The sequence below is a fragment of the Globicephala melas genome, chromosome 10 (genome assembly GCF_963455315.2).
Source record: "Globicephala melas chromosome 10, mGloMel1.2, whole genome shotgun sequence".
NCBI lineage: Eukaryota > Metazoa > Chordata > Mammalia > Artiodactyla > Delphinidae > Globicephala > Globicephala melas.
Window position 1 is genome coordinate 8,318,517 of NC_083323.1, and position 23,694 is coordinate 8,342,210.

Below are 23,694 nucleotides of genomic sequence, written 5' to 3' on the forward strand. Positions count from 1 at the left end.
CCTTGCCTGATGGTCTTCAAGCTCTGAATTTTAATTTAGTCTCAAAAAATATTTTAAGAATACGTGGAAATCTGTTATAAGCTTTTAAAAAAAAGGGGGGGATGGCACCTGGAAGTTCTTTACTGTTAGCTGTTTAGTATTCATCTATTAAAAACACTCAAAACTTCCAGTAGGACCCTTCAGCTAAAGATCCCTTATATCTACATACAGTTTTTAACAAAGCTCAAAATCCAGGGCTCTCTAAAGAAATACTGATTTTAAAAATCTAATAAAAGAATGGTATCATGTGGGATCCTCCCAAGATTCTACATTATCATCTAAGAGACCATTCTCTCTATTCTCCTGGCATTCCAGGAACGTAAACACGGGAGTCTAAGATTCAGAACCAGCCTCTGCACTAGCCTCACTTCCGTCGCCCCCTGAGCACACACCTGTGGGGGAAGCTGGGACTATGGAGGCTCGAACTGTAATGCTCTTGTCTGAGGAGGAAAAAAGGCCCCAAAGAGAAAGGAAAAACAGCAGCGACATTAGACGCTCAGGCCAAGACCACACACACTCATTGGATACCAAAACCCAGTTTCAGAAGAGAAATGCTGGTACACATCTCACATTGGGCTCCTCCCCCATCTTTTGAGTAACCCCAAGCGTCTATATAATTAACGTGGACTTTACATGGGCAACGCAAGCGACATGCTCACTCCCTGCAGCCGCTGTGCCTCCCGTTCACCTGCATTAGGCTCCTCACCTGGTGCGGTCCCACCCTCGCTCTGCAGCAGCGCTCCTGTCACTTGTGCGTTGGGGTTTGCTCCTGGCGCTGTGGAGGGAGGAGGCCCCGCCCCGCCCCCGAGGAGCATGCAGGACGGTGGAGGAGGCTGCCCACGTTTTAGTAACACTTTGTGGTCCTGCTGGCAACGGAATCGCGGCGGCACCTCCCGAGGCATGTAGCGGGCGGCGCTTGGCGGTTGTCCGTTCGGCACTGCCACCCTTTTGGCATTGTTGCCACCATTGACTGGTGGCGATGGAGAGCTGCCAATTGGGCTGGCGGCCGTTGGTTGGCTTAAACTTGGTTTCGTCACTTCGGGCACTGAAAGAGAGAGATTGGGAAACAGCCTTTGAGATCAAATTCATTTTTCTGAAGATTATTTTTTTTTTAAATTATTATTTGCTTTTGCGGTACGCGGGCCTCTCACTGTTGTGGCCTCTCCCGTTGCGCAGCACGAGCTCTGGACGCGCAGGCTCAGCAGCCATGGCTCACGGGCCCAGCCGCTCCACGGCATGTGGGATCCTCCCGGACCGGGGCACGAACCCGTGTCCCCTGCATCGGCAGGCGGACTCAATCACTGCGCCACCAGGGAAGCCCTGAAGATTATTTTTAAGAAAGTTTCCATGAGACCAATTCTAATAAGACAACTCTTCTTTCACCCAACTCTGAGGGACATGGTCTTTCCAGATTCCCCAGCATCTTCAGTTTACCGAAGGTACGGTAAGGGCAACGAGTGATGGTGACAAGGATTCAAAGACTGAGGTATCATGGAATTACATTCCATTCACTAAGGAGGAGAGGGAAGCAAGCACCATTCACTCCCCTAAATCAACAGTGGGCTGCCTAGAAGGTCTAAGGATGCATACAAACCCCACACAAAACCCATGGTAAAGGTTCAAGGCTCTCAGCCCAAGGGCCCTTTCCCTTCATCCACATCCTGAAAGACTGGCCTCTGAGAAAATTTCCCCCAAGTCCCTGGACTAGGTAGGCTACGCACCCTTCATTTGGGATCCTGGAACATGCTGTCCATCTCTGTACCACTGAATGAACTGGTTATACTGACATTCTCCATTTACAGACCCTTCTCCCCACCATGCCAGAAGTTCCTCAATGGCAAGAATCTTTCATCTTTCTTTCTCAGGGCCTGGCACAGAGTAGACCCCTACAGGGAACCCCAGGCCTAGAGAATCACAAAATCAACTTGGTTTTGGTTTCTACAGCCACCTGAACTCAAAGACTCTTGGCACTCTGTGTAAACATTAGAAATGTTATCTTTTTGCTTCTGTCCAAAAAAAAAAATTAAGTGGACCTTGTGTGTGTTTTTTCAACTGTTCATTTAAAATAAAAATTTCAAAATGTAGATAGTTCTCCTATTTACTTTAAATACTTAAGGTTTTCCCTCACTTTTACAATGGCAAACAGGAAGTACTGGAACATTGAGACGACCGTGAAGCTCTGCAGGACCCCTTGGCTTCCCCTCAACCCTACAGAAAATGTTCCTCTGGATCTGCACCTCCCTTGCTTCATCTTACCAAAAGACTGCCACCCTTTCCAAGAATATCCACCTGGCAAATGCAGGCTGGCAGCAATACAGAAACAATCACTGAGACTGGTAATTCAGATGATTCTGAGGCCCAAATCCTTGACACCCAGAGTCATGTTAGGGCCAGCCCTGGTGGCAGTATTGCTCTAACTGCTGAAATGATGCTGGGCCAGCATGTTGCTTGTTGAACTGGGTCCTTTATGAGGAGAGAGGTACATCATCAAAAATCAGGGGGCCCAATCTATACCCACTGGACATTGGTGAGTACTGTTGAGTGACAGGAAAAAAAAGAGTAGGAGCCTGAACTAGCTGCAAAGCAATGCTTGGGTCTAACCTTAGTCAATCATGAGGCAGTTCTGGGCCTCCTAGTAAGGAAGGGAGGTCAGAGGATAAATGAATGAATGAATGAATGAATAAGTAAATAAACATATTTCTTAAGAAAATAAACTGGTCATTATCTAATATTATTAATATAGTACGCTTTGCATGACTTATAACAGCCAGTGGATAAATAACTGATAATGAATGAATAAAGATGAATTATTTAATGATTCATTTTCTATCTGTGCCTGGAGGATTCCGTAGCACATGGCATTCCCAATCCCCTTTCCCCTTATTATGAGAATAAACAAGAAGCTGACAAAGGCTGGCGGGATTCTTCCCAACCAGTTTTTAGGACAGAAGGAGTTATGCTTCTGCAAGGCTACCCTTCTATAAGAGGGCTAGAATCTTCACTTTAAGGTAACCAGGTTTGTTACATGCCTTCCCTCATTTCTCTAAAATAGAGTAAGACATGGTAAGGAGAGTCTACAGAGCTGAGATCTGAACATCAGTTCGACTAACTTTATAACATTCATAGCATAACCAAAGAAATCTGGTGGGTACTGTGTATTGTGCAAGATTCCCTGCAAAAGCTCCTCAAGGCATTTTCCCACCATCACGTCAGAGGTAGAATGGATCATAAACGATGAAGTCATTGTAAAACAGGACCACCGCTTGACCACTCTCCTTGCAACATGGTGCTCTATTCTGGGAGATGAGCCATTCAAAACTCTAGGACACAGTCAGAAAAAGCCTGCCTGTGATACATGTTAAGAGCAAGCTGTTTCAGGACTTGAATGAATTCTTATTGTTGTTTTTTTTAAAAATTACATCTTTCTGTAAATTCAAGAATTTTCAACATTTAAAAGCCAGTCACAACTCTAGGCACTAACTGGAGGGCAATGCAGCTGTTGGGCAGGATGCCCAATCCGACCTACTTCCGAAAGTCCAACTAGAGACATCAGAATCAGTGCGTGTGCCACGTCATGCTCCAGAAAGTCAGGCAGTAACAGAGGAGAGGGAAATTATGATTAAGTCTGAATTACTTTTTGGGCCCTCTCTCTTCTCTTCTGAACCTTAGTGATTTTAATAGCTTGTGGTGCAAATATTTCTAAAGATGAGCTGCTCAAAATAAGGGCACAGTTTCTTATTTTCCAGAGAGAAAGTCTGTGGCTTAAACATGATCTCTGCATCAGGGAAATAAAGACGTGAAAAATGCTGGGTATCCTATTTTCTAATTTGCATTCATTTACCCCCAAAAGCCATTTACTTACTCTAATGATTGAATCTTTTCCCCTTCCCTGCTGCCATTATTTAATACCATTCTCATCTTACAGTCTGAACTTCTAATTGCCTCTATTTCTGAAAAACTTCAATAAGATTCTTTTTCAGATAAAAGTATTCTTTAAGAAAATTCCGATACGGGGAGGACCAATACAAACTATTTTCTTTAAACACCTTTTTGTTTCGGTTTTTTAATTAATTTTTATTCTTTAAATACCTTGATGGTACCAAACATCAAAAACAAACAAATAAAGAAAAACAAACAAACAAAAAACCCTTCTAGAAATGTTTTAAAAGTAGTAGTTAAAATACAAACAAGCTCTAGAGAAGACATTATTTTAGACTGAAAATTTTCTTGGTGAATAATAATGAGTTACAATGCAATACAAAAAATCTCAAAGATTGATGACACACAGAGTGGCTGACACACACTCAACACTGTTCGGTAACCTCTAAGCACTGTCTCCATTTCTTTACCTTCCACTCACTCCCCATACTCAATGCACACTGGCCTTTGTCCAGATTGTCTCCCTGGAAGCTTCTCTCCTCGTTAAATGACTAATGATTTCGCTGTCATTCTAATGGGCACTAGTTGGACCTCGGGGGGAGAAAGCTTACCTCAAATATTAATCAATCAGAGTAGACCCAAGGTTATTCAGTGCACGCAGCACCACGCACCCACTGTAATGACTTCTGGAATGGACTCAAAAGCCGGAGTTGTGGCCACTGTACAACAGTGGTCCACCTCCTCAGGTATGCTGATGGGAAAGTGCTGTTTCTCTGCTGTGTCCAAACTGGGTAAAGGTTATGAAGTACTGCTTTGGACAGCAGTATCTGAAAATTTTAATTTATATTGAGCTGGAAGCTTTTCCCTGTTGCTTTGACTCACCAACAGACATTTACCAAGGAACTGCTAAGTGTCAGGCACCAGAGCCCTTCAAATCTTTGAAGATAGTTACCATAGCTTCCCCACGTGGGAAGCATTCCTTGAGAGTTAAACACTCCCCACCCCTTCCAGTATTTAACCCTGCCAGAGGGGACACAGGTTCAAATTCCTTGACCATTCTGGCCCAAACTCTTCATAGTCCATAGAGGTTGATCTCTGTTCCTTTGCATAGAGTGGTGCCCATTACAGGAACTGTGAATCCCTGCCTAGATACTGTATTTCCAGTAATGTAGCTTAAGGTCATGTTCGTTTCTACAAATCGGTTATTTCATACTGATAACTTCCATTAAGCCAACCGTCACCCTAAGATCTAACATCTTTTTAACAATGCTAAATGGTTATGTCCAAACTCTTCCATTACATAGTCTATTTCTTCAATCCTAATCATACCCTTCACCCCTGTTAAATCTGGTCTATTACATCAATCCCACAAACTTTTCCAATTCCAAGACCAATATCCAACAAAGGAGGAGATCAGCTTCTACCTTAAGTGCCTTTTAGTTATTTGCTACTTGAATAGCAGGCCCAGCTCTGGCCCATGTCTTCACCTAACCTCCACTTGAAAGCCCTGTCCTGTTTTCTCCAAAATTCTCACTTTTTTTAAATGATGGAAAATAAAGAAAATATGCTGAATTTACTTTTTCTCTGAAGTACGGACAAACCTTACTTCAGTCCTCTGTACAACCAGAGACTTGGCACTAACACAGTCTTTTTTTTTATATAGGGTCTGTTGGGGAAAGAGAGGTGGATTCAGAGTTAAGGGGAGGCTGCCTGAGGCAGGCACCATCTTTGGGAAGGGGAATAGGACCCAGAAACATCAGCTGAGGGAAGAAAAATGGGATTTAGGCAGGCTCGCACGAACAAAGATGAAGATGTGGCTGTAAAACGGGATAAAAAAGGTAGAAAAATCAGGGCCTCCTTCTACTTATGGTCTAACATACCTCAGGGATAATTTTTATTCCCCAGTTCTAACAATTAAATCCCTTATGAGACCCAAAACAGGCTCTCAGCTCACTTCAGGATTATTTTAATTTTTGAGTGGGAGGGTGGTGGCGATAGGGGGGTATGGAAACTGTGAAACTGTATTCCATTTTATGGTAGGTATGAGAAAAACCCTAAATGGAGGGAAACTTTGGTAGTAAGTAAAAAAAAAAAGTTTAATTTGTAAGGCTTTGGCAGAGAAAAGAGGAATGTGATTCTGAGAAGAGACCTGGTACAAATAAAAAAAAAAAGAAAGAAAACTCTAACGGATTTTCAGTTTTCCAATAGAAATACCACTTAACGTACAGAGCAGCTTATTTCGACAGCTCAACTGGTTCTTGGAGTCACAAGTATTAAGAACTGTGGCCAGGCCCAGGAACCCAACCACTGTGTTCCAGCAACCACAGAGTCTGGATTTCTTAGGAAAATGCCAATTTTCTCATCTGTTGTCCTCATAAACCATCAAAAAGTCCTATAAATATACTTATATGCCAAAATCCTTTCCTAGACAGTATACTGGTTTAGAAAATATGGACACTGTTCTACTATCAATAACTCTATTTCTATGGTAAAGTATAATTTATATCTCAAACAAGTAATTTATAGATACTTCCAAAATAATGCCTACCCTTGGGTTAGAAACTGGCTGGAAGTACAAGGGGAGAACACTGTTCTCTCTAACTAATTAAAATAATTACAGCTAATAGTAGTTTCTCTCAGTTTATTTTATAAATCACTACAAAGTTCCAGACTATATTCTCTTTGAAATGCTTTTTGATTAGAAATATATGACAGTAATGTCTACTCATCTGAGAATTTTTTAGTTTTCCAGAACTAAGTTTCCTAAGAAACTAGTACCATCTTTATTAGTCTTCCACCACTGTGTGACATACTTTGGCCTGGTGGTCCAATAAAACGAAACAAAACAATCTAGAAATCAGTCATTAGAGAACCTCCCATCAAGCCTTGGCCTCTCCATGACCCTTTTGTTCCCCCATGTTATAATCACATCTGATTCCCTTCATCCAGGGCAGTGGTCCTCAACTTGGGACATATACTGTGGTCACCCTGCAGAGCTTCCCTACATTGATCTGCTAGGGCTGTGGCCTGGGACCATGAAGGTTTGGGAGGAGACTGGGCTTGCGTGTTTTGACAAGTCTATGCAAATGATTCTAGTGCATATGCTAGCAGAGAACAACATATTTAAGTAGGTGAGGTTAGGAGTTACAACACTGGTCTCAAGGAATTAAGTCTCCCATTCTTAAGGAGAACTGACCAAAAGTATGACCACTGATTATGCAAGACTGCATGATCAAAATGAACAAAAGAGAAAGAACTGAATACACGCAGACCATTAGAGGTCGAGAAGGACCTCAGGGACATCTGCTTCTGTTTACAACACATCACAATTTTGTAAGAAAGTGCATTATCTTTTTTAAAAGCATATTCCAGGCTCTAGTTCAGAAGACAGCATGAGCATCCTAAACGTAACACTCATTTTCAGACTCAATGCCTATCATGGATCAAGGTGGTGAACAACCCTCTGCAAGGTGGTGAACAACCCATCTGTAAAGTAGGGACCAGTGTGTTGCTTTTGCTATTGTTCTAAGAAAAATTTTGAAAAGGTTCAGTTCAAAATCATGACCTCTTTACTTTCAAAACAAGGTATTACACTGTCTGATCTCTCTTCCCTCCCAAAAAATGTAAGGCCAACCAGAAACACTAAGTACTTTTAATTTGTCATTACTGCTCTTCAGTGACTGCAAACAGCCAAACTTAATTACTCTACACCCACTGTCACGAATCAAGTGGATTGGAGGCTGAGTCAGCAAAGTGTAAAATCTAAACACAAAAGAGCATAAATCTAAAAAGGAAAAAAAAAAATCTTACCTTTGGTTTTTTGTTCCGTGACCTGCAAAATAAAGAGACGTGAGTAAATGAGACTTGCTTTCTAATTCTGTATTGTATTCTAAGACTACTTTAATTCTGATATTAGTAATTCAAGGTGTCAGATACATAGGCATACCTAAAATTCAGAAAAAGTCAGTTCAGACATCCTTCTAAACACAATGGCCATATGTCCAGCTATAACTTACACGACCATCATTATGAAAGATTCTAAAACTTAAGACAAAAAAGCATTCCACTCTCGTTAAATGAGGTCGTTGCACTGGGAATGCCATTTCCCATTCGGGGACTGCAATGACTAGAGAAAAGCAAATGGATGAGGCCCAGAAACAAAATTAACTACAGAGACAAAAAGATTTACCTGTGAGTATGGACTCAAACACTTGACTTCAAATCTAGAAAGCAAAGTTTAAGGGGCCATACTCAGAGGCATCAGAGATCACGGTAGGAAAGCTGGATTCAAAACCAAGCTATGCCACTTCCTGGCTATGCGATCTCAGTTTTTAATTTACCTTTTGAATGAAGATAATAACAGTATCTCCTTTGCAGAAAAGGATGCTGTAAGGATTAAATCAGATATCCTACACCAATGCTTAATAACTGCTATTATCATCAAAGTTTATAGAAAATAATGTGAAACAGAAATATTCAATAAGGTTGAAATATATAAATTTTGAACAAATACAGATTGCTTTGTTGAAAGTATTTCTTTATATAGTAACTAATACATTTCTGGAAGTGACTAACTTAAAAGGTTGGATATGCTGAATATAATAATGGGTTTTTGGAGAGTTTGGAAATGATGACTAGGAGCCACACGGAAAACTGCTTCTGCTATTAAGAGGGGAAAATAAAGGAGAGCGTCTAATTATACATGCCCTATAATATTTAAGCAAAACCACAAAAGGTCATGAATAAGAAAAATATTCCAAAGGAAATGCACCAGAATTCCAATAGGGGTTAAATCACATTATTGAGATCATGGGTTATTTTGACCCCCTTTTCCCAACTGTTAATCTTCCAAAAAATATTTTTATATTAGTTTTCCGACTTCTGTAACACAAATATTCCTATAGAAGAGGTTTAATTATTTGTGGCTGGCAATCATACTAAGTTACTGCTTTGGGTGTTCATGAAAACATGGTCATCTTTGGAAGGTCTGTCCTGTGGCTAACCAGCCCCTTCAAAACGGATTCCAGCACACCAGTGAGTTAAAACAATCCACTTGGATGACCTCCTGGAGTGTTTCTTACATTCTTGCATTAAAAGACAAGCTAATTCTGCTGTACTGATTCTGTGGTAGGCAGCCTCTTAAAATGAATGTGTTTCCCAGTACTAACTGTTACAGAGCTCAATTCTACCGTATAATTTTTCTATAAGCCCACATATCGAAGAATGAACTGATTTGTATCCACATACCAATTCCTTAAGGCAACTGAAGATTTATACCACTGTAAATACTTCTCACAATGCCATTTGGAAGAACAGTTATACAGGAAGTCAATGCCTTCCCTAGCTGTAAGCAACAAACCCAACTAATGTCAAATGTGTCTTATAATGTGGGTTCTGTTAAAAAGAGCTGCCCCCAGATGGTGAAAAGCTGGATGATCAAAACATATGTTCTGCCAACGCTAAACAATGATTCTTTAGCAGCAGGAGACTAACGAACGTGAGTGAAATCCTTCTCTGACACCTCTCTCATGAGTGAAATCTAACAGTTTACTCAGGGATGGTTCTAGAAAGAGCAAACCGCCATAACCACTGAGCATAAAGGAAAAGAAGCTCGTGCTTAATTTCTATGTAGAAAAAACTTAATTTAGCTAAATAAAAGTCAGTTCTTCAGGAAAATTATGTTGCCAGCATCCATTCTTGACCGTTCACTTATTTTTTTAAATACATTTATGTATGTATGTATGTATGTATGTATGTATTTATGGCTGTGTTGGGTCTTCGTTGCTGCGAGTGGGGGCTAGTCTTCATTGCGGTGCACGGGCTTCTCACTGCAGTGGCTTCTCTTACTGTGGAGCATGGGCTCTAGGCACACAGGCTTTAGTAGTTGCAGCACACAGGCTCTAGAGTGCAGGCTCAATAGTTGTGGCGCACGGGCTTACTTGCTCCACAGCATGTCGGATCTTCCCAGACCAGGGATCGAACCCACGTCCCCTGCACTGGCAGGCGGATTCTTAACCACTGTGCCACCAGGGAAGTCCCGACCATTCACTTCTTTTTTTCTTGTTTTTTTAAACATCTTTATCAGAGTATAAATGCTTTACAGTGTTGTGCTAGTTTCTGCTGTATAAAAAAGTGAATCAGCTATATGCATACGTATATCCCCTCCCTCTTGCATCTCCCTCCCACCCTCCTTATTCCACCCCTCTAGGTGGTCGCAAAGCACGGAGCTGATCTCCCTGTGCCATGCAGCTGCTTCTCACTAGCTATCTATTTTACATTTGGTACTGTATATACGTCAATGTTACTCTCTCACTTCGTCCCAGTTTACCTTCCCCCTCCCTGTGTCCTCAAGTCCATTCTCTACGCCTGTGTCTTTATTTCTGTCCTGCCCCTAGGTTCATCAGAACCTTTTTTTTTTTTAAGATTCCATATAATATGTGTTAGCATATGGTATTTGTTTTTCTCCTTCTGACTTACTGCACTCTGTATGACAGACTTTAGGTCCAGCCACCTCACTACAAATAACTCAATTTCGTTTCTTTTTATAGCTGAGTAATATTCCATTGTATATATGTGCCACATCTTCTTTATCCATTCATCTGTCGATGGACACTTAGGTTGCTTCCATGTTCTGGTTACTGTAAACAGTGCTGCAATGAACACTATGGTACATGATTCTTTTTGAATTATGGTTTTCTCAGGGTATATGCCCAATAGTGGGATTGCTTGGTCATATGGTAGTTCTATTTTTATTTTTTAAGGAACCTCCATACTGTTCTCCATAGTGGCTGTACCAACTTACATTCCCACCAACAGTGCAAGAGGGTTCCTTTTTCTTCACAACCTCTCCAGCATTTATTCTTTGTAGATTTTTAGATGATAGCCATTCTGACCGGTGTGAGGTGATAGCTCATTGCAGTTTTGATTTGCGTTTCTCTAATGATTAGTGATGTTGAGCATCTTTTCATGTGTTTGTTGGCAATCTGTATATCTTCTTTGGAGAAATGTGTATTTAGGTCTTCTGCCCATTTTTGCTTTGGGTTGTTTGTTTTTTTAATATTGAGCTGCATGAGCTACTTGTATATTTTGGAAATTAATCCTTTGTTGGTTGCTTCATTTGCAAATATTTTCTCCCATTCTGAGGGTTGTCTTTTCGTCTTGCTTATGGTTTCCTTTGCTGGGCAAAAGCTTTTAAGTTTCATTAGGTCCCATTTGTTTATTTTTGTTTTTATTTCCATTTCTCTAGGATTTGGGCCAAAAAGGATCTTGCTGTGATTTATGTCATAGAGTGTTCTGCCTATGTTTTCCTCTAAGAGTTTTATACTGTTTGGCCTTATATTTAGGTCATTAATCCATTTTGAGTTTATTTTTGTGTATGGTGTTAGGGAGTGTTCTAATTTCATTCTTTTACATGTAGCTGTCCAGTTTTCCCAACACCTCTTATTGAAGAGGCTGTCTTTTCTACATTGTATATTCTTGCCTCCTTTATCAAAGATAAGGTGACCATAGGCGTATGGGTTTATCTCTGGGCTTTCTGTCCTGTTCCATTGATCTACATTTCTGTTTCTGTGCCAGTACCATACTTTCTTGATTACTGCAGCTGTGCAGTATAGTCTGAAGTCAGGGAGCCTGATTCCTCCAGCTCCATTTTTCTTTCTCAAGATTGCTTTGGCTATTCGTGGTCTTTTGTGTTTCCATACAAATTGTGCAATTTTTTGTTCTAGCTCTGTGAAAAAGCTCTTGGTAGTTTGATAGGGATTGCATTGAATCTGCAGATTGCTTTGGGTAGTATAGTCATTTTCACAATGTTGATTCTTCCAATCCAAGAACATAGTATATCTCTCCATCTGTCTGTATCATCTTTAATTTCTTTCATCAGTGTTTTACAGTTTTCTGCATACAATCTTTTGTCTCCTTAGATAGGTTTATTCCTAGGTATTTTATTCTTTTTGTTGCAATGGTAAATGGGAGTGTTTCCTTAATTTCTCTTTCAGATTTTTCATCATTAGTATATAGGAATGCAAGAGATTTCTGTGCATTAATTTTGTATCCTGCTACTCTACCAAATTTAGTGATTAGCTCTAGTAGATTTCTGGTAGCATGTTTAGGATTCTCTATGTATAGTATCATGTCATCTGCAAACAGTGACAGTTTTACTTCTTCTTTTCCGATTTGGATTCCTTTTATTTCTTTTTCTTCTCTGACTGCTGTGGCTAAAACTTCCAAAACTATGTTGAATAACAGTGGTGAAAGTGGGCCACCTTGTCCTGTTCCTGATCTTAGAGGAAATGGTTTCAGTTTTTCACCACTGAGAACGATGTTGCCTGTGGCTTTGTCATATGTGGCCTTTATTCTGTTGACGTAGGTTCCCTCTATGCCTACTTTCTGGAGAGTTTTTTTAATCATAAATGGATGTTGAATTTTGTCAAAAGCTTTTTCTGCATCTATTGAGATGATCATATGGTTTTTCTCCTTCAATTTGTTAATATGGTGTATCACATTGACTGATTTGCGTATATTGAAGAATCCTTGCATCCCTGGGATAAATCCCACTTGATCATGGTGTATGATCCTTTTAATGTGTTGTTGGATTCTGTCTGCTAGTATTTTGTTGAGGATTTTTGCACCTATGTTCATCAGAGATATTGGTCTGTAGTTCTCTTTTTTTGTGACATCTTTGTCTGGTTTTGGTACCAGGGTGATGGTGGTCTCGTAGAATAAGTTTGGGAGTGTTCCTCCCTCTGCTATATTTTGGAAGAGTTTGAGAAGGATAGGTGTTAGCTTTTCTCTAAATGTTTGACAGAACTTGCCTGTGAAGTTATCTGGTCCTGGGCTTTTGTTTGTTGGAAGATTTTTAATCACAGTTTCAATTTCAGTGCTTGTGAATGGTCTGTTTATATTTTCTGTTTCTTCCTGGTTCAGTCTCAGAAGGTTGTGCTTTTCTAAGATTTATCCATTTCTTCCAGGTTGTCCATTTTATTGGCATATAGTTGCTTGTAGTAATCTCTCATTACCCTTTGCATTTCTGCAGTGTCAGCTGTTACTCTTCCGTTTTCATTTCTAATTCTGTTGATTTGAGTCTTTGCCCTTTTTGTCTTGATGAGTCTGGCTAAGGGTTTATCAATTTTGTTTATCTTCTCAAAGAACCAGCTTTTAGTTTTATTGATCTTTGCTACTGTTGCCTTCATTTCTTTTCCACTTATTTCTAGTCTGATCTTTATGATTTCTTTCCTTCTGCTAACTTTGGAGTTTTTTTGTTCTTCTTTCTCTAGTTGCTTTAGGTGTAAGGTTAGGTTGTTTATTTGAAATGTTTGTTTCTTGAGGTAGGACTGTATTACTATAAACTTCCCTTTTAGAATTGCTTTTGCTGCATCCCATAGGTTTTGGTTGTCGTGTTTTCACTGTCATGTGTTTCTAGGTATTTTTTGATTTCCTCTTTGCTTTCTTCAGTGATCTCTTGGTTATTTAGCAGAGTACTGTTTAGCCTTTACGTGTTTGTATTTTTTTACAGATTTTTTTTCCTGTAATTGATATCTAGTCTCATAGCGTTGTGGTCAGAAAAGGTACTTGATACGATTTCAATTTTCTTAAATTTACCAAGGCTTGATTTGTGACCCAAGATATGATCTGTCCATGAACATTCTCATAGAGAATGTTCCATGAGCACTTGAGAAGAAAGTGTATTCTGTTGTTTTGGGATGGAATGTCCTATAAATACCAATTAACTCCATCTTTTTTAATGTATCATTTAAAGCTTGTGTTTCCTTATTTGTTTTCATTTTGGATGAGCTGTCCACTGGTGAAAGTGGGGTGTTAGAAGTCCCCTACTATGATTGTGTTACTGTCAGCTTCCCCTTTTATGGCTGTTAGCATTTGCCTTATGTATTGAGGTGCTCCTATGTTAGGAACATAAATATTTACAATTGTTATATCTTCTTCTTGGATTGATCCCTTGATCATTACGTAGTGTCCTTCTTTGTCTCTTGTAATAGTCTTTATTTTAAAGTCTATTTTGTCTGATATGAGAATTGCTACTCCAGCTACAGGGTCTCCTGTAGATAGCAATATACACGGGTCTTGTTTCTGTATCCATTTAGCCAGTCTACGTCTTTTGGCTGGAGCATCTAATCCATTTACATTTAAGGTAATTATCGATATGTATGTTCCTATTACCATTTTCTTAATTGTTTTGGGTTTGTTACTGTAGGTCTTTTCCTTCTCCTGTGTTTCCTGCCTAGAGAAGTTCCTTTAGCATTTGTTGTAAAGCTGGTTTGGTGGTGCTGAATTCTCTTAACTTTTGCTTATCTGTAAAGGTTTTAATTTCTCCATCGAATCTGAGTGAGATCCTTGCTGGGTAGAGTAATCTTGGTTGTAGGTTCTTCCCTTCCCTCACTTTAAATATGTCCTGCCACTCCCTCTGGCTTGCAGGGTTTCTGCTGAAAAATCAGCTGTTAACCTTATGGGGATTCCCTTATATGTTATTTGTTGCTTTTTCTTTGCTGCTTTTAACATTTTTTCTTTTATTTAGTTTGATTAGTATGTGTCTCGGCGTGTTTCTCTTTGGGTTTACCCTGTATGGTACTCTCTGTGCTTCCTGGACTTGATTGACTATTTCCTTTCCCATGTTAGGGAAGTTTTCGACTATAATCTCTTCAGATATTTTCTCAGTACCTTTCTTTTTCTCTTCTTCTTCTGGGACCCCTGTAATTCCAATGCTGGTGTGTTTAGTGTTGTCCCAGAGGTCTCTGAGATTGTCCTCAGTTCTTTTCATTCTTTCTTCTTTAATCTGCTCCCTGGCAGTTATTTCCACTATTTTATCTTCCAGGTCACTTATCCGTTCTTCTGCCTCAGTTATCCTGTCATTGATTCCTTCTAGAGTATTTTTAATTTTAGTAATTGTGTTGTTCATCACTGTTTGTTTGCTCTTTAGTTCTCCTTGATCCTTGTTAAATGTTCCTTGTATTTTCTCCATTCTGTTTCTGAGATTTTGGATCATCTTTACTATCATTACTCTGAATTCTTTTTCAGGTAGGTTGCCTATTTCGTCTACATTTGGTCTTGTAGGTTTTTACCTTTCTCCTTCGTCTGTAACATTTTTTTGTCATTTCATTTTTTTTTTTTTTTTATGGGTGGTGCTGTATTCCTGTCTTACTGGTTGTTTGGCCTGAGAGGTCCAGCACTGGAGTTTGCAGGCAGTGGGATAGTGCTGCGTCTTGGTGCTGAGATGAGGACCTCTGGGAGGCCTCCCTCCAACTGATATTCCTTGGGGTCTGAGGTTCTCTGTTAGTCCAGTGGTTTGGACTCGGAGCTCCCACCACAGGAGCTCGGGCCCGACCTCCGGCCTGGGAACCAAGATCCTGCAAGCCCGTTGCTGGGGGTTCTTCCCGTCCCCTTAGGTGTCCGTGGTCCCCCACTGGTGCCTGGTAGGTGCCCTAGTTGTGAGGAGATGTGAATTCCACGTCCTCCTAGTATGCCATCTTGACTCCGCCATCCCCATTCACTTATTAAACTTTTTTTTTTTTTTTTTGCGGTACATGGGCCTCTCACTGTTGTGGCCTCTCCTGCTGTGGAGCACAGGCTCCGGACGCGTAGGCTCAGCGGGCATGGCTCACGGGCCCAGCCGCTCCACGGCACGTGGGATCTTCCCGGACCAGGGCACGAACCCGTGTCCCCTGCATCGGCAGGCAGACTCTCAACCAGTGCGCCACTAGGGAAGCCCAAACAAACATTTTTTGACACTTTTGCACTGGGCACTGTCCTAGTTACTGGAAATACAAATATGAATAAAGTCTTGAGAAACTTAAGAGCCAGTCTAATGGGGTAGACAGAAAGAGATGATTGTAAAGCAATGGGGTAGGCTGAGAGAAAGATGTGGAAGCACTAGGAAGAGGCACCACAAATGTTTGCTGACTGACTGAATGAATGACCCCATTATAGAACCTCTGGCACATTCTCTACCATTCTTTGCATTATAGCACGTTTGCTGACTGACTGAATGAATGACCCCATTATAGAACCTCTGGCACATTCTCTACCATTCTTTGCATTATAGCACATTTTATGCCTCCTAGTTGAGGTGCTGTCTCTACAGTGAGGTCAGAAACCACTAAGACGGTCACATGGTGAGCTTTGTGCTCGCTCCTTAAAAGTGCTAAATCAGAATCTAATTCTGAAATTACACAATGGTTCAGTATGATAAAACAATATCAAAGGCCATGTGTTAAGCCTAGATCCTGTGTCAGCCAATCTAGAACATTTCTGAACAAAAATGAGTGAATTTTTATTGTTCATAATTAACCATTTGAAATTTCATTTATGGTGATTTTCCTCTTTGCTGTAACTTTTAAACCAGTTCTTAATGCAGATGCAAATACACGGGGGTGACTGTCCAGCTGTATATATGAAATTCTCTGCATAAATAATCCCAATTCACTCTCAAATAAATCCACACCATCTTTTATTTTAAATCATTTTTCTTAGTAGGATCCACAACGAAGGTTTACAGATGCACATTTTATTAATCACTTCTAGTATTGACGTTTCAGGTTAAAAAACATGGTTATCTATGTGAAGAATGAGGATGAACTGTACAATTGCCTAAAACAATCACTCTATTAGGCATCTTCTTGTAACCAGCCTTTGTTCAAGTTCCCCAGTGGCCAGCTTATAACCACGTATTCCCACAGACTGCAAAATCCAATTTTTGTAACAATTTATTAGATGAAATGTGAATGCCCTAAAGGAAGAAAGCCTTAGGGCTTCCCTGGTGGCGCAGTGGTTGAGAATCTGCCTGCCAATGCAGGGGACACAGGTTCGAGCCCCAGTCCGGGAAGATCCCATGTGCCACAGAGCAAGCCCGTGCACCACAACTACTGAGCCTGTGCTCTAGAGCCCACGAGCCACAACTATTGAGCCCGCGTGCCACAACTATTGAAGCCCGCACGCCTAGAGCCCGTGCTCCACAACAAGAGAAGCCACCGCAATGAGAAGCCCGCGCACCGCAACAAAGAGCAGCCTCCACTTGCTGCAACCAGAGAAAGCTCACGCACAGCAACGAAGACCCAAGGCAGCCATAAATGGAAGGAAAGAAGGAAGGGAGGGAGGGAAGGAGGGAGGGAGGGAGGAAGGAAGGAAGCCTACACTGAGGTTCACTATCCCATCACTCCTGTAGGAAGGTCACTGCATGTGGGTACAATGCCCCTGATACCCTAGAGCTGGTGGACCCGCACATCACAACCTTGGTGACGTGGAATGTGGCAGTATCCACCAAGTATAAAAAAGAAGCCTCTGGGGGCTTCCCTGGTGGCGCAGTGGTTGAGAGTCCGCCTGCCGATGCAGGGGACATGGGTTCGTGCCCCAGTCCGGGAAGATCCCACATGCCGTGGAGCGGCTGGGCCTGTGAGCCATGGCTGCTGAGCCTGTGCGTCTGGAGCCTGTGCTCCGCGACGGGAGAGGCCACAACAGTGAGAGGCCCACGTACTGCAAAAAAAAAAAAAAAAAAGCCTCTGGGTCGTCATCTGACATTTTTATTCAGGCTCTTTACTGTCATTTTAGGCAGTTCTAACAAGCTCAGATTAGAAGCAGGTACCCTGACAGCATGAAGATGTGATGGTGAGCACACCACTATTAACAGAACCAGAAACACAATTAAAAGCAGACAAAACCTTAAAGAGCATAGTAGTCTATTACAGCACCAAACAATAATAAATATTCCTTTTAATTAAGTCTTGAAGAAAAGATAAATTACATTTCACATGTTTAATGTGGCAGCGTCATATGCAATCCAATTCAGAAAATATTTCCACTGTTTTTTTTTGTGCCCGCACTCCCAAATGATTTCAATAATTCAGAGAACAGAATAATGGGAAACACTCTATCCAACAGTGCTGGGGTAACTTGTAGTGTCCCTTGAGTTCGAATTTCTAGAGTCTGTTTCTAAATCTAGAGTTCCCTCTGAAGCTGGTAACTGTTTCCCCTCCATGAACTTAGCTTCAGTAACCTGGCTCCACAGCAGGGACCCTCAAACCTGCCTCACACTGAGGCCCTGCTTCCCAAGTGCTTCAGGTGGTGGTAACAAGAACTAGAGGCAAAGTGATTCTGCCGGGCACTTTGCAAAGGCAGAAATGCAACCGTGCCGAGCCAGAGTCTGCAGTGAAGTGGGGGAAGTTAGCTCAGACAGTGGCCAGGGCAGAGGGGCACGCTCTTCAGCAGAGGGGGCAGGGCGGGGAGGTCTACCCACTCTCTGTTCCCCACAACACTGTCAGGCAAACACTTCAACTAAGACTTGACAGTTGACAGCTGTCAGTCCTATGTCTTTTTTTCTTTTTTATAAATTTACTTATTTATTTATTTTTGGCTGTGTTGGTTCTTTGTTGCTGCGCGCAGCCTTTCTCTAGTTGCAGAGGGCGGGGGCTACTCTTCATTGTGGTGAGCGGGCTTCTCATTGCGGTGGCTTCTCTTGTTGCGGAGCACGGGTTCTAGGCACGCCGGCTCAGTAGTTGTGCCTTGCAGGCTCTAGAGCGCAGGCTCAGTAGTTGTGGCTCACGGGCTTAGTCACTCTGCGGCATGTGGGATCTTCCTGGACCAGGGCTTGAACCCGTGTCCCCTACATTGGCAGGCTGATTCTCAACCACGGCACCACCAGGGAAGCTCTGTCTTTTTTTCTTTTAGCATCTTTTTTTCCCCAAGCAAATGCCTCAAAGCTGTGCAATACTATCTCCCCCAGAGCATGAAGCAAGCCCACCAGATCCTCTCTGAGGGAGATTTCTTTACAGAATTATCAAAAGGTAGACTCATGTAAATGATAATGTTGTAGGTGGACCAGAAGGACAAGATCAGGGCAAATGGCAAGCTTTGAAAAGTTATTCTACAAGCTTAAGAAAATGGAGATTAATCATGACACAAATAAGGAAACAGTACAAGCATTTAAGTGTCGGTAACTCTCTTGCTTTTCTCAGTATTGTTTACTGTTGTTTTCAATAAAATCAGCTATAGCATTAATTTAACATCTACTTTATGGTAACAAATGCAGGTCTTTAACTTTCTCCCACTTTCAAATCTTAAAACTCTTAAGTAAATTAATGCCTCAAGTAGCATTATTAAGATTGTCAGGTATCCAAACTAAGGCAGTTACTTATTCTAGATGCTTGGCTACGTAAAGACAGACTTCAATTGGTAAAACCCACCTTCTGAGTGGCTTCTTTTTTCTTTTTATCCTCTTTCTTCCTTTTCTTGTCTTCCATTAACTGTTCTTCCCTTTCTTGCTCCTTCTCTCTGTTAAAGTAATGTCACACAAGGTTAAACATCTCTATCCACAGTTTATTTGTGTAGCAAATTAAATGCTTATAGATGGTAGGCAAGGCAACAAACATTTCATCTCTGACTGAGCAGAGCACAGTATTCTACTTAAGCTAGGAGGATACATAAAACTCACCACATTTAGTTATCCCCTTTATTTTGGTTTGTAACCCCCTTTGCAAAACATGACATTAAGTTTGGTTTTAAAGAAACCCATTAAAGAGAGGCTTTATAATATCTTCCTAACACACACACACACACACACACACACACACACACACACACAAGAGATTAATGTATTTCCACTCAGCAAAGAACCTGATTTGAATATATGACAACATCCAGTTGGCTTCTGACAATATTCCTCACAAATAATGCAGAACATGACTTCAGTTTTGGTACACAGGTATTTATCATAACTTAGGTGTTTTCCCATGACAGCTTCAGAGCGGTGAACATAAAACCCTATGTTCTAAATTCCATATTTTTCTTCTGCATTATTAACACTGTATGTTTTACATGTTTTCTACTTGTGTTTTTAAGGCAGTATTGAAGGTCCTACAAACCCATGTATTCCCTATTGGGTGATTTGACAATTAAGATCATCAGGTTTTGCTCTCCTCAATTAAAATAAAACATAAAAAAAATCTAGTTGAAGAAACATGCTGAATCCTAAGAAACTGTAACTTATACCTCACATTTGAAAAATAACTGTAAAATGTAATATTTATTCTACTATATATTATATTCTTACCTATAGTCTAATATTCAAATATATATAGAAGGCTGTCAACTTCTATGTATTGACTGGGAAAAATGCATAAACAACCACTGGTTTAACCTTGTGGTGTAGCCACAAGGCAGGAAACTCCAGACGCCATGCTTATTGAATTTCAGAGCTGGAAGGAGAGTTAGGGATCCAGCTCCCAGTTCCAACCTCTGAGCAGATGCTGCCTGCAGTACTTGTGATTTTAGGTGATCCGACACACCGAGTCCACGGTTGCACAGATATCACCTAGAAAAAGGCTAAATTAAATGTCAGAGAAATTAAAGAAAAATGTTGAATGTTTGCAGACGTGACAAAGATCACAAAGATGGTCCTTGAAGGACTCAAGTTTGGGGAGTGAAACTCACTCAACCTACCTAAAAGGAACTGAGGACCCACACTGAGGCACACTCTCATGAATAGGTAAATAGTGCTTTATTTATAGAAAACAAGAACTAATAAACAAACAAAAAATAAGTGCTTTACCTATATATCAAGTTTTCAGTGGCTCTTTCTACATTCACAAATACTGCCCTTTCTCCTTCTGTATCTCTGGGCGTTAATATACAAAAGCCTAAAGTCCACGATTCATAGTCCAAGGCAACTTCCATGAACACTTCAAAAATAAAATCAAGGAAGAGATTTTATTGTAATTTCCTTAGGTTTAAGGCTGGATTTCTTTGGAGTCAGATTGTGTGCCATCAGCCTAAGTGTGAAGTTCTTGGTGAAAATCCACTTGCAGCCGTGGACTGCTTTAAGAAAATGGACTTACGAAAATTGGCAAGATAGATGTTGACCATCTAAGGTAGGCTGGCCACAGATCCTGTTATATTTGGCTCCTACGGCCTCTCGCTTCCTCTGGCTGCAAATGGAAGAAGATGGGGTTCCTCATGACCCAGTTACTGTAACTTGATTTCCATATTTTAAACTAAAACTGACTACAGAAAAAGAGCAACCACAGCCTGAATATCTCCTGTTTAAATATTCAATGCTCTAAAAAGCATTAAGTTGCAAAACTAAAAGTTTATTTTTTAAATGCAATGTAGAAAAATAAAAAGCAGTCTTTTTTTTTTTTTAGAATTGTGTGATCCGTTTTATACATTACTATTTCAATATGTCAAGTGATAAACATTGGAAACAGAAGATAAAGCAGTAAGTCTTTAATGAGACACCTTTTTAAAAAACAACTAAGCTTTTCAAATATTTTTTCCTATAAACAGGTAATTCAGGGAAAGGGACTGAAATTTATGTTCACTACAAGCAGATTTATTTCCAAAACAAATATTTTTCAAAGCTTTCCAGGAGACAGGCTGTGCTTTCACCCTGATCTTTTACTCCGTGTGTTGGTAGAATTGAGTCTTCTCTTTAAATTTCACTTCCTTAGGAAGAATTTATTTTCCCAAACCAAGCCTGACTTAAAAACCTACCATTTGCTTAATAATGAATCAGAAAGTGTGGGGTTCACTTTTCTTCTAATTCGGTTGTGCTCTATCTTGGCTGCACGTTAGTACCATTTGGGGAGCTTTAAAACATCTCTATGCTGCATCAGAGCCTAACAGGGGTGAAGAGGGCATCCATGCAGGGAAGGCATCTATGGTGGTGGTGATGGGAGATCCATTACATATGGGGGATTGACCAATAAGTAAATATATTAACGATGATGACAATCAGGTTTCTCACTACTGAAAAAAGGAGTTACCAAATGGAAAAGGAGAAATCTCAAATGAACCCTGTAACGTTGGATCAGAATTAGTTATTGGCATGAACTCATGATTTTTAACACATACAGACTGACATAACAAAAAAAGTAGATGTAACTTTGTGTGCCCATATGTGTATATTTCCTTCATGTATGCAAACACACACGCTTATTGTCTAGCTCTATCACTGAGAGGGCTTGGGAACAAGCAACGTCCAAATACTGTAGGTATAACACACCTCGAACCCAGATTATGTCTTCTAAATACCATTCTTTACTAAGAGAACCAGAGTTCTTTGGAAAAAGAGCTAATTTGGGGGCTTGAACATGGAACACACAAAATGAGCCTGGAATGCCTATTTGCCAAGAAGCAAGGAAATCTACAAATGATGGGACACGTCAAATGGTCACAAAGGCTTGAAGGGGCTCCTACAAGCTACATCTGGGACAATATGACAATAAAAATAAGTAATGATAGTAACAGATTACAGGCCATTGCATAAAACAGGAAAACATCAGTCTATACAGATAGAAATAAGTAAATGAATACATTGAAAATGACAAGGAATGTAATAGAGTTTTAAAGCATCACACCATAAAAATACTTACTGATTATAAAAGAGAAAATAGTAATTATACAGAGGAGAAGCCTGGCAGACACTACCTTAATCAATAATCTATGTGAATATCAATAATGGGACAAACTGAAATTATGAGTCACCTGATTGGATGCTCTGAGAACACAGCATCACTCCTATGATACGTATAACCTGAACATCATCACGAGGAAACATCAAACAGCCCCAAATTGAGAGACATTTTAGAAAACTACTGGTTTGCAATCTTCAGAAGTTTCAAGGTAATGAACACTAAGGGAAGATTGGGGAAGTGTTCCAAATGGAAGGAGACTAAAGAGATACAACCACCAATTGCAAAGTGTGATCCTTTTGCTATAAAGGCCATTACTGGGGCCAGTGTTAAACCTTGAAAAGGAGCTAAAGATTAAATGGTAGTAATGTATCAGTGTTAATTTTTTTTGATGGTTTTATTGTGCATATATAGGAGACTGTTCGTGTTTTTTAGAAATACACTAGTATTCTAATTATTGGGGAAAGGATGTATGTGATGGGACATTGGGTCAGCAATTTTTTTTTTAATTATTAAGGGAAAAAAGTGTTGTGTTTTTTTCCCCAAAATCATAGTTGTAACTTTTCAGTAAGTTCAAGGTTGTTTCCCAAAACAAAACACCAAAAAACAAACATCAGTAAAACCACTGCCCAGGCAGTACTCCAGATCAATTACATAGGAATCAATGGGGTTTTTTCCCCACAGCCCCCACCCCCAAGTGGTTCTAACATGTAGTTGGAGTTGAGAACAACTACTCTAAATTCCTGTGCTAAGCCTACACTTTAAAACATATCTATTTATACTTCAAAAATCAAACCTCCCATACAACAATCAAATACAAATGGCAGGGACTAGATGGGTCTCAGTTAACCTTCAAATACTTCTAGATCTAGAAGCAGGAGAAATCATTGATACTTTCCCCCATCTCTAAATACACAACCAGATACAAGCGTAAACACTGTAATCGAGAATAAATCTACAATGATAAAAAGCCAAAACTACTCTTAAAAAATGTCCAAAGTGAAGAAAATCAACAGTTTCCTTCTTTCTTCTTCTTCTTCTTTTTTCTTTTTTTATAAATAACCATTAGTTGCAAGAAGTATGTACAAGTGAGTTTTATTTTGTTTTGTTTTTTTTTTGCGGGCCTCTCACCGTTGTGGCCTCTCCCGTTGCGGAGCACAGGCTCTGGATGCGCAGGCTCAGAGGCCATGGCTCACGGGCCCAGCCGCTCCGCGGCATGTGGGATCTTCCCGGACCAGGGCACGAACCCATGTCCCCTGCATCGGCAGGCGGACTCTCAACCACTGCGCCACCAGGGAAGCCCACAAGTGAGTTTTTTTTGAGAAAGGCAATATCTGAATAAAAGGGGAGATTATCCAATATTCAC

General features: G+C 40.5%; 1 protein-coding gene across 11 annotated transcripts in view; it reads right to left on the reverse strand.

Annotated features, from left to right (window-relative positions):
• The window catches only part of TNRC6B (trinucleotide repeat containing adaptor 6B), a 250,005-nt gene that overhangs the window by 54,001 nt on the left and 172,310 nt on the right, over nt 1–23,694 (reverse strand). For 10 of the 11 annotated variants that reach the window (XM_060306216.1, XM_030855889.2, XM_030855886.2 and 7 more), the window contains 3 exons: nt 19,104–19,191; nt 7,729–7,750; nt 746–1,084 (listed from right to left, as the gene is read on the reverse strand). In XM_060306216.1, coding sequence (XP_060162199.1) covers nt 746–1,084; nt 7,729–7,750; nt 19,104–19,191 — 449 coding nt within the window. Of the gene's footprint in view, nt 1–745; nt 1,085–7,728; nt 7,751–19,103; nt 19,192–20,753; nt 20,813–23,694 lie in introns of those variants that run through there. The other variant, XM_060306217.1, reaches the window with a different exon arrangement.